Source organism: Bacillus rossius, chromosome 11 (assembly GCF_032445375.1).
Source record: "Bacillus rossius redtenbacheri isolate Brsri chromosome 11, Brsri_v3, whole genome shotgun sequence".
NCBI classification, from domain to species: domain Eukaryota; kingdom Metazoa; phylum Arthropoda; class Insecta; order Phasmatodea; family Bacillidae; genus Bacillus; species Bacillus rossius.
In genome coordinates this window covers 12,297,631-12,309,947 of record NC_086338.1, presented here as the reverse complement: position 1 = coordinate 12,309,947, position 12,317 = coordinate 12,297,631, and the positions used below count along the sequence as shown (strand labels likewise).

The window sequence follows — 12,317 nt, the reverse complement described above, 5'->3', positions numbered from 1 at the left end:
TTGAACATTTCTCTGCCACAACCAAGGCCATAACTAAATTTCAAGGGTCAGGACATGCACTTGTGCACAAACTCCATGGTACACTCACCAATCTTCAAAATCAATATCTACTTGCAAGCAGAGGGTGCCTAGGAGAAGAAACAAGCCCACTGCTGTTAAAAGGCAAAGTGTTCGTGAGATCTTGGTTGCCCTAGGATTGAAGTGCCACAGTAAACTTTCTTCTCTAATGAGCCAGGATCCTGCTAGAGAAATAATTTTTGGTTTAAGTAAATTATTCAACCCAAGACATATTGCAACCAACACAGTCGATGTTGATTTATGTGTCAGTGCCAAGAAGATTCCCATTCTTGCTGAAGTCTCGGACCAAGAGTTTCTGGAAGGCTACCTAGCCTTTCAAGGCCAAGTAGTTGACCTTCAGAAAGAAATGAAGGATGTTGATGTCACCACCGTATTGCTGGGATTGCAAGATCAGCACAACAAGTTTGTTCAAAAGTCTCTGTCTGTTCTTGCAATACCACCCTCCAATGCTAATAGCGAAAGGGCTTTTTCGGCCTACGGACACATTTTGTCAGACCTTCGGACAAATTTGAAACCATACACGTTGAAAATACTTTTAACTCAATTTTTTGGGAGGAAACATAACTAGGAGAATTTTATTACAGTGTAGCAGTACTTGTAGTGCAATATGTAAAAAGGTTTTATAATGCACACATTAATTATTTTTAAATCAAGTGTTGAATTTGTACATAAGAAAACATAATTTTTGTTTATCTGTATTTTCTCTTGTTTATGGTACCTATATTGACTCTTAAAATAAGATCAATGTTAATATTTTGTTGTGATACAGTGCTTGACTGTTCCAAGTTTTTCAGCTCAAAATATGTTACATATTTAATGGATTGTACAGTCTCTCCACTTCATTTTCTTCTTAAATTAATGAATTGTAATACTATTGTTTCTGTAATTAATAACTATAATTAATTTTCTTCTTATTCAGACCATAAATTATTTTAATTTCCAAACATAGTAATATTACAACACAATTTTTAAAAAAAAACCAACATTTGGTTAGAAACAGATAGAATAGAACAGGCTAGGGGAACACAGGGTTGATGTAAAGGAGACAAGACCAAGAAGAAAACTAGAAACACTAAAAACTTTTTAGTGTTTGCCAACTGAGTGCATTTTATGTTTAATATTAAAATTTAAAAAAATTTGAAGCAAAAAAATCCTCGTTTGCCAATTTCAATTTTAATTTAATGTATCTCACCAAATTTTTACACCGAGGTGTTACAGTCCTTCAGTCCTTCACTTACAAGGATTTCCCCTTCGTTTTCAAAATCGAAACTTTCATTACTGACAATGCTAAGAATTTTTAATGGTCGGGGGATTTATTTAATGAATACTTTCATCTCAAGTATGTTTATGTTTATTAATTATTATTAGAGCCCATGAAAAATGGTAAATAAAACTGTCTGATTTCAGTAAATAAACTATAGGATTCCGGTGCTATATTTCTGTAAAAAAAAAAAAAGTATTTCGGTGGTATATTTCGGTAAAAAAAAAATTTTGTTAAATGAGTGCATTTGTTCTACTAATTATTTAACCCCCTGACTGGGTATCCCGCGATTTTCGCGTGCATCAATTACTGGTTATAATTTACGCATCCCGCGATTCCCGCGGGCACTAACATTTTTTTGCTGTATTACATTGCTATCCCGCGATTTTCCCGTCCAAGCTATCTGTGCTGCTTCCTTGACTTAGTTGAATGTTTTCCCGCTAGATGTCGCACAGTTTTTCGCCTATAGTTGTTCATTTCCTCGCTAGATGACTCTGTGTATTCAGGTTTTATAGACGACTCGGGAAGAAATAAACGCGCCAAATTGTTTGTCTATTATTTCATGTGTACAGGTGCTTTATTTTCAAGTGAACCGTCAATACTTTTCAATGATTTTCATCATATTGAATCCTATTTGTGTTATGAAATACTAACAAAATTCACAAATTTTCGTTTTGAGATAAGTTTTATGCTTTTTAGTTATTTACAACTGCTGTAATAATGGTTCAGTAAAATGTGTATGTTTTGTCATCGATATAAATTGTACATGAAGAATATGTATGAGTTTATATATAAAACTACTTATAAAATTTTCATCTTTTCTTTTTGAAGTGTAAATTTCTCAGTTTTGATTGCAAAATTGAGTATGTGTTTTCATATATTACATTAGGATTTTTGTAATTTTTCTTCGAAGCTTGTACTTGCAAATTACAAACTTCGGGCACTATTACCGTAGTAAAAAAAATATTCGCTCCGATTGGAAATTACAAATAGCAAACTCCTAATTCAATTGGAACACGACCAGTGCATTTGAAGTATGAATTTTCATATAAATCTTCTAATAATATTTATTGATGCGTCTGGTGCTACATGAATCTGTGGCATATTCAAATTAGCACTTTGTCACGTGACTCAGTTTTGTTTTCAATCTCAATGACGTAATTTCGTATATTGTTTTTGTCAGCTTCGAAAAATACAAATTACAAATTCTGGGCATAAACAAATAACAAACAAATGGTTCAGATTGTAAGTGTGTGTTTTATTTATACTCTTTCCGTGTAGTATGAAATTTTTGACATGTGCTGAAACAAACATAATAGATACTTGTACATAGGAAAATTCTTACGAAACATCATTTTTTTATTATTTTTTATCCATTACTTCATGATATTCACCTTCAATATTGTAAATGTTTCTTGCAGAAATTGTGCAAAATGTGTTTCATTATCTGAAATAGACTATATTATATCACAATAATCAGCTATCAAAGGCAAGATGTTCTTTGAAGCATATATCAAAAAAACTTTTCCCCTGTGTGAAACAAATTGCATGTTAATGTTTTTCTTTAGTAAATTTTCATTTCTACAGTACTATGTCTGGATTTATTTCCAGAAATAATGCTGTGAGATGGCTTCGAGTAGCAGAAAAAATTTGAAGGACAGAAATGAAACTGATGGTGAATCTGATGACGATAGTGATTATGTGCCTTGCTCCAATGAAAATGATTCAGATGCGGATTCTGTAGACTTGGGTAGTGGTAGTGATGGTAGTGACGATTCATCTAACATTTGGGTTTCATGTGCAGATTTACTACTTCAAGAGAGTAGAGTGTGGTGTGATGTGGACATGCAGAACATCCCTCCAGCACCACCAAGATTTCCTTTTACAGGTAATCCAGGTGTAGTTGTAGACATAGATTCCACATGTAAACCATTGGAATGTTTCGAACTATACTTTGATCAGGTAATGATTGACATTGTTGTTAGGGAAACAAATATATATGCAGAACAATTCATTATCAAAAATCCCCCGAAAGAGAGATCAGTTTATAAAACATGGACCCCAACTACTGAAAATGAAATGTTAAGAATCCTTATTCTTCAAGGAATTGTTAAGTTGCCACGGCAAGAATGGTACTGGTCCAAAAGAAAGGTCATTCAGTCTTCAATATTTCCTGAACTCATGTCCAGAAACAGGTTTCTTCTACTGATGAAATTTTTGCACTTTGCAAACAATGATAGCACTGACCTTCGCAACCATCCCAATCCAAAGTTGTGGAAATTTTTTGAAATAATGGAACACTTGCGTAAAAGATTTAGTGAAGTCTATCTTCCAGCAGACTCTCTCAGCTTGGATGAAAGTCTAATGCTATACAAAGGTCGTCTTGGATGGAAAAAGTTCAATGCAAAAAAACCAGCTCGTTTTGGACTGAAATTTTTTGTGTTGTGCGAGACTGACTCAGGATACATTTGCGACTTTCTTTTATACACTGGAAAGAGCACAGTCTATAACGAGAAGTATGACACATATCCAATTTCTACCAAGGTAGTCCTGCATCTGATGGATCAGTTCTTGAATATGGGCTACTGTGTAACTGTAGACAATTGGTACATGTCTCCAGAACTTGCGGATGTGCTTATAAAACAGAGAACGGGCGTATATGGGACTGTAAATAGCAGAAGAAAGGATCTGCCTCAAGGTTTCTCAAAGGGAAAACTACAAAAGGGTGAGATACAAGCTTTCCAGCGTGGTAAGGTCATGGCCCTCAAGTGGCAGGATAAGAAAACTGTTTGCCTCTTGAGTACAGTGCACAATGCTACCACAAAAGTAGTAAAAAACAGAAGTGGGACAGAAGTTGACAAGCCGAAAGTAGTGTGCGACTATAATAACACTATGGGTGGAGTAGACCGTTCTGATCAAGAAATGTCATATTACCCTTCATCTAGGAAACAACAACACAAGTACTACAAGAAGATTTTTCGGCATTTCATAGACCAAGCTGTTTGGAACTCATACATCATATTTACCAAAATTTCTTCTGGAAAGAAGATTGATTTTGTAGAATACCGTCTCCAACTTGTTGAGAACCACATTGAAAAATATTCAGCTCCAAACAACCAATCTCCAAAAGGGAGACCAAGTGCTACACCTAACCCACTGAGGCTAACAGCCCGCCATTTTGCTAGTCATATTCCACCGAATACTATCAAAAAAGAGCCACGACGATAGTGTGCAATTTGCTGTGCTAAGAAGAACGAGAATGGCAAACGTATCAGAAAAGAAACCCGAATCTGGTGTAAGGACTGTGGCGTTGGACTTTGTTTAGAGCCATGTTTTCAGATTTATCATACTAAAAAGAACTTTTAAATATAATTATTATATTTTTAATGTAAAATTATTTAATTATTCTTTTAAGAATTTTTTTTATATATTTTATAAATTTTGAAGAAAAAAAATTGGCTATAAAAACTGTGGTGTTGGACTATGTTTAGAGACTTTTTTTTTAAATTTATCATACTAAAATAAATTTTAAAAATTGTTATTATTATATTTTTTGATGTAAATTTATATAATCATTCTTTTAAGGAAAAATAAATAAATGCATAATTTTTTTAAATTTTGAAAAAAAAAATTACGTGGTCAGAGGGTTAATTGCATGATACACACACAAAGCTGTACATGATACTTGATACAGCAATTACTAGATTCCTGCGTAAGCCTTACAGAAGTGGAAATGTTATCTAGTAGATTATATACACATTACTTAAATTTTACAGTGGTGGGCCGGCTGGCAGGATGCGAACGGGCTCTGGGCTGACGTAGCAGGCTCTCACAGGCAGGAGGCAAACGGGCAGAATCAAGCAGTCATCAGACGAAGGCACCGCACGCGACGCCTCAGGAGGGGATAATGGAAACGGAGGAACACGACCCAAATGACGTCACTGAAACAATATCAAACAAAAAACGCAACCGCACAACGCACACACAAAAAAACACTGTAAGAAAAATTAATGCTACAAGCGAATCACAGGCAACAAAAGCCTGAAACACAACAAGGCATGTTAAGTCACATAATATTTGAGCTGTGAAACCTGGGCCTTACGGAAAGCAAATTTATTATCTGACTTGCGCAACAAGGCAGTATTGTCACTCAAAAATTTAATGATTGTATAAGGTCCAGCATAGGGCGGGATAAGCTTGGTGTTAACTTGATTCACAAAAATGGTAACGTAAAACCTTTACACAGCACTAAATCTCCAATATTATACCTGTGAGCACTTCGGTCTTTATTGTAATTATTTGATACAGCCTTCCTGGCGAGAAGCAAATTACTGGAAATTTCACTTAAAACTTTTATCCAGCTCAGTCTCGTCCAGGCCGGAGGTCAGTGGAGGCAAACCCCATTGATTCAAGAGTGGATGAGTGAGTTCCCTACCTAAAAAAGATACGGACGGTGGGTGCCCAGAGGCCGAATGATATGCAGAATTAAGCCCCACGTTGATAAAGTCCAAATCGGAGTCCCATAAGGTTTGGTCCGTGCGATAAAAAGATGTAAGAATACCTTTGATGACCTTGTTGACTCTTTACGGAGTCGGTTGACCCGTATGACAGAGAGAGTATCATATATCAGGTGCCGTCTGATTACCAGCCTGTGTCCCCTGTCCCTGACACGGATTATGTTCCTCCGGTGTATGAAGACAAGAAAATCCCGGTGACGTCTGTGCGACGCAGCAAGAAGGTCTTGCGCGCATTCACAGATAGTGTGACATCTGTTGCCACCGGACCGATTGCCTACAGTGACCTAGTGCGTCAACTCAAGGATGGCTATGTTTGCCACCCAAAAGGAGTCAAACTCTCAGTCAAAGGGGACGGGTTTTGTATGTTCCACTCACTATTCACATTCTTTGATTATCTCGAGGAAGACTTGATCCCTGCTTTCCGTAAGTTTGTGTGGAGCTGTGTTCAGGCCACATCTGATAAGGCAATGAATGAGAACTTGCTTGTGCTGGATCGAACCGATGTGCGCTCATGGGGTACAACCGATAACATCTCGGTCTTGACGGGTATGTTGCGCACTGAGATTTGTATCCACATTGACGACGGTGGCATCGTGGTGCCAACTAACCTGTACTCTAAAGAGCGCAGTACTGATGTTATTCACTTGCACTGGACGGTGCGTGGGGATAAGGGTCATGTGGAACCATATGACGATGGTAAGCGGTATGATGATAAGCTCCTAGATATGTTGGACAGACCAATCCCCAGGCCTAAACAGGCAAAGGAGTGCTCGGTGGTCGCGGATATGAAGGCTCACCTAGGTATTGACAATTGGGGTGGCAATGCCGGGTTCTCAAAGGAAGGTGTGACTGAAAGTCTCTGGTACGACACCTACACCGAGGCTATGATGACCGGGTGGGACGAGTCCGGCGTGTGTGCTGACTGTACTACTCTTGTACTCACACTGCCCACCGTTAGCGTCGCACCACTTGCCGTCCTGCGGCAGTTCACCGTGGTCGAGTTCTTCCTTGATTGGCGGGAGAATATGTTCGGATCAGACGTGCTTTTGGTGTGTCGTGACCGGTCGGGAGAAGGGAAAGTGTCGCGGTTCATGCTTCAGCGTCGCTATGTGCGCGCGCATCTTGAGACCACCACGAATGATAGTTTCGTCAGTTCGTCCATGCTATCTATGTCAGCTGGTTCGTGTGTTTGCAAAGTTTGGACGGTGGAGTTGCGGACGTATGCGCGCGCCTTCTATGAGCGCAACGTGCGGGAGGCAAAAACCACGATTCGAGCATTGCCAAAGATTGTTGTGCCAAAGGAGGTTCCTGGTGCCATGGCTAGTGGCGTACGTGATGCAGCTAGGGCCGTAGTGTCGATGGTGCGACAGTGTGTTCGAGAGGACGTCGGGACGGCTGTCGATGTCGTCACCTTGGCGCCGCAGAAGGTCACAGTTCGCGTGGATGCTGTTGTCTCTCGCCCTCACAATGCTCTCAAGAAAGAACCCTTGGCGACAACGAAGTCATGGTTGCCTCTCCAGAATTCCATAGACACGAGAGTCGTCTATGGAAAGGAAGGCACACAGAAGATCACGATGGTTGGGAGTGCTAATAAAAAGAATGTCTTGGTGAAGTCCGTAGTTGCAAAGGTTGCGACTAAGCACGTTTCCTCCTCTAAAGTCAAGCCCGCAAAGACCTACATGCGGACCGTCGCCTGTTGTGACGGTAAAGTGACTGATGACCGAATCCATGTCATGCATTTGAACACCCGCTACCGAATCATGCAGGAGGCCGGCGTGCAGACTGATGTGTCGGATGCACTGGTTACCGAACCTAGCGATGCGGTCACTGAGACTACCGATCTTGGCGAGTCGTCGCGGACCGTGTCTTCAAGTTCTGAAGCGGTAGCCCGCCGGGAATCGTCGTCGGAGTCTGTCGTCGCTAGTGATATTTCTTTCCCAAGCACGTTTGGTGATAGTGCTACTGCTCTCATGGGAACGAAGCCGAAAGGAGCCGTACGCAAGCTCAAGGTGTTTGTAAAGAAAATGGTCGGTGACAAGGTGTCATCTGTTTCAGAGGGTACGTCTTCCGAAGAACAGGGAGTGCGAAGGTCGCCAAAGTTGAAAGAGCAGGAAGTGCGAACGTCGCCAAAGTTGACCAGAGCGCAGCGCCGCGCACGAAAAATGGTCGACGTTGCCGGCATAGACATTAAGGAGCAACCCGTGGCTGTGCAGACCGATCGGTGTGTGAAGAAATGTGACATCATGGGTGGTGAAACCTTGAATCAGTTGTTGGGAAGGGTGCAGGGTCGTAGTTTCCCAGATGAAGAACCGCGTCGGATTGTACCTTCGAGTGTCGTTTTTCCAAACAAATGTTCTGTGACCGTTAGTCTGTGCGTCTGCACGAGCATGACCCAATGCTTAGGAAAGTTGATAGAGGAGAACTTGGCAGTGAGTCCCGTATTTGATTACCCCGGATTGGAGTATGTTATGCGTGATGGTACTCTGCATTTTCTCTTGAATGTTGAGTCTGGACCGTTGGCGGCGCTTACGGCCTTTGTGAAAAAAACTTGAAGACGGTTTGGGTGACAGAAGGGTTAGAGTTGGGATAGATTACATCAGGCGGGTGAGCGCTTTCGATCTGATGCGTTTCTTTACTAGCGTTGAGCGTGTTCAGTTCTTCCCATTCTTCTCCTATCATGACTCTGATATGAATGTCATGGCATCACCGGTAAAACCATCTGTTGAACAGCCTGCAGCGTTCCCGAAGTTGGAGTTGACACGTTTTCGTCAAGTGGATTATCTACAGGGAGACGGAACGTGTGACGAGGCTTTCATTAATGCCATGCTTGAATATCGTCATGTGGTGAAGCTTGCGGACGACGTGAATGCGGAGTTGCTCAAACAGCGTCTGGAGAGGTTGGGAACTTCCTTCACGTTTGCCTCTACCCTGCTTGCTGAGTACAAGACCGGAGGGATAGGTGTTTTCGACAATGATTCTGGGCATTACGTGAATGGTTATGCAAATGATGCGGACTATGGATATTGCCGGGATGGTTACGTCAAGTTTGACCCTGAGACACGACGCTTTCAGACTGACCATACCTGCGTGTTGGTATCGCGAAAGACCGAAAAGATGCTAAACATGGACGTCTACCGAGCCATATCCGCCGTCAATCTGGCTATGGCACGAATGCCAGTGATAACTTGGCTCAATGGGGTGCCCGGTTGCGGAAAAACCACGTACCTGGTGACAAATCACGTCGCGGCCAAGCATGGTGTACCGGGTGACTTGGTACTCACAACCACGAAAGCTGGGGTGGATGACATGTGCAGGAGAAGGGACTTGTCGGAGAAGATGCGATAAAACGTGACTATCGGACAATCGCATCTTATATGATCAATGGTTCTCCGGTTAAGTATAGTAAGGTTTATGTTGATGAAGCGCTCATGACACACGCGGGTGTATTGGGTTATATTGCCATCAACTCCGAGTGTAAGGAGATGGTCTTGTTGGGTGACAAGAACCAGATACCGCATATTGACAGGGACCATGTCTGTCAGCAGCTCTATTCCGACCCGGCTCGCTTTTGTGTTGTGACGCGGGAACTCAGTTGTTCCTATAGGTGCCCGGTTGACGTTTTTTACGCTCTGCATAGCAAGTACACGGGGATCTATTCCAATAGCAGTGTCGTCGCGTCGATGTGGGTTGAGGCGCGGTCGGGTGCGGATATTGTTGTGGCAGATGACACTCTGTACTTGGTGCATTTCCAGGCCGATAAAGATCTAATGAGGTCGATAGTAAATGTGAGTAAAGTCACCGGCAGTCACGTACTGACCATTCACTAAGCACAGGGCCTTACATTTCAGCACGTGGTGTTAGTCAGAATGAACACCAAGGCTCTCGAACTCTACGAAAGCGAACCACACGCTGTAGTAGCTATTAGTCGGCACACAAAAACGTTTGTCTATTACACCGATGCTGACGATGCTGTGGTTCGCTTAGTCGGGCGGGTGGGGATGACCACGGCTGAAGCCATGTACAAGTGGAATGAAAGTCGTAGAATGCGACTTGTCGGCGGTTATTGTCCACCAATACCTGCCAAGCGGATAATCGCACCTCTACCGGCCCAGCATCATGTTGTGGTGCAGACTCCTGTTAAACTGTACAATGCTGTATCTGACGGGGTGCGGCGACCTGAGGTATTGAGTAGACATGATCTTGACATAGCCTATCTGCAGGTTTGGTACGACGATAAGTTGCCTGGTGCGTCAATTGTGAATACGCGGCACGATCAGATGATGGTTGAAATGAGCGATCTCGAGTTGTCCATAGACAAGATCTCATTGACTGTTGCGAAGTGCGCTAGCGTCAGGAGAGACAAGACTACGTTGAAACCTGTGTTGCGAACGATGATGCCGGCACGTCGAGATCGGTCGCAAACTGAATCAGTCTTGAGCATCAAGCGAAACACAAACGCGCCGGTGCTCACTAATGAGATGGATCCAGAGTTTATTTGTGCCTTGTTATTCGACAACTTTGTTGAGTCGTTCGTCATTGATAGGGCGCTTTTTGAAGCCTTTGGAGACAATGAGTTGGACGTTAACCCTTGGTTGATCCAAGAGTGGTTGACGAGGCAGCCGCCGAACGTCGCTGCAGCGTGTGAGTCATCTGAGCCTCTCAGCATGCTGTGGTATGGTGTATTTGACTTCATGATCAAAAGTGACGTCAAACCACCACTGGACAAGACCGCAGTGAACACCTACGCAAGTGTCCAGTGTATATCATATCAGAAGAAAGACATAAGCGTAATCTTTTGTCCGGTTTTCTGTTCAATGTGTGAGAGGCTCATGGCTGTTTTGGCACCGAATGTCCTCATCTTTAGTGACCTTTCGGTCACGGAGTTTGAGGATATGGTCAACGACAGGTTCAACGCGGCGTTGCTGGACGTTGCTGCTCAAGTTGAGATAGACATGTCGAAGTACGACAAGTCTCAGTCGCGGGCAGCGTTGGAATTTCAATGTCGTCTTTACGCTGATCTTGGCATGAGCGCGGAGCTCATCGCGATATGGAGGGACGCTCATTTGCGTTCCACTATCGTTGACCGCATGAACGGCGTTAAGTTTGATGTTGAGTGTCAGCGCAAGTCTGGTGACGCAAAGCACTTTCTTCGGAAAACTGTGTTTCTGATGTCTGTGCTTGCAGCGTGTTACGACTTTAGCGATGTCATGTTTGGTATCTTTGCTGGTGATGATAGTGTCCTGTATTTCAGACCCGGCGTCTTTGTCGAGTATGACCCATCTCAGCGAATGGCGGATCTCTTCAATCTTGAGGCCAAGTTGCTAAAGAAGTACCACTTCCCTTACTTCTGCTCGAAGTTCCTAGTAGTCGCAGATGGATGGTTGCACTTCGTTCCAGATCCATTGAAGTTCGTAACCAAACTGGATAGGTGCGATATTCGAGACGAACAACATCTCAAAGAGTACGCGACGTCGTGTGAGGACAGTATGGCCAGAATGTTCAATGACCTGATGGCCCAGAAATTGGCCTTCGGTGTGAGCGAGCGTTATGGGGGGACGATCTATGACATCACGAAACTTCTCAGAGTCTTGCACGCCGTCGTTGCTAGGGGGTTGAAAGACCTATTCAAAACCTAGAGGGGTTTCTTCGTTAAAATGGCGTACGTACCGTGGACGCAGCGCGAACGTCTTTTGCAGAGGCATGAGTATTGCACTTTCGATGACTTTCGGGACTTTGTCTCGAAGCATCGATTTTGCCTTACTATGTCAAAGCAAACCGTGAGCAGAGTTGCGCAGAGTTACAACCTTAGGGAGGCTGCAAACAAAATTATACAATTAAAAAATTTGAATAAAACCCAGCTAAATGGGTCATGGCAGAAAGTAAAACATGTTGTGAAATTTAGTGAACAAGGGATGGAAACGTAAAACACAACCAAATATACAAAAATAACTATAGAATTTATTGTTTATAATCAATATGAAATTGCATTAACCTTTCACATTTATGGTGCATTTAGAGGTACAAGTCATCGTATTCGAGACTACTATTCGACACATAGTCATGACAAATATTTGCATAGTATTGCAATAAATATAAAAGTTAATATATAATCCCGCTCGTGAAAACAATATCAAGCCATAAGCAACGTATACAAATATATAACAAGAGGTTAACGCCTAACGAGACCCCTACATTACTTTACAAAGCAAGCCAAATTTAACAAACAAACTCATAGAAACAACACAATTTATGACACAGAACCGAGTGGGTCAAGCTAACTGCTCCTCGCGAGGAGATTCGGGGTGCTCGTGCTCATGGTCTGTCCGATCCAATGGCCATAGCCAAGTGATAAAATAGAGCAACTATTTACGGCCAACAACAATGAATAAAACGTACATTATTGTACAAGCAGGGCCAGTCAATGTAATCGATACTTAAGGCAACAATAAGAATGTGAATAT

General features: G+C 42.3%; 1 protein-coding gene across 1 annotated transcript; it reads left to right on the top strand.

Annotated features, from left to right (window-relative positions):
- Positions 1–9,854: 9,854 nt before the first annotated feature.
- LOC134536419 (uncharacterized) lies at positions 9,855–11,492 on the top strand. Its single transcript, XM_063376131.1, has one exon. The coding sequence runs from the start codon at positions 9,855–9,857 to the stop codon at positions 11,490–11,492; it is 1,638 nt and encodes a 545-aa protein (XP_063232201.1).
- The last annotated feature ends 825 nt before the right edge of the window (positions 11,493–12,317 follow it).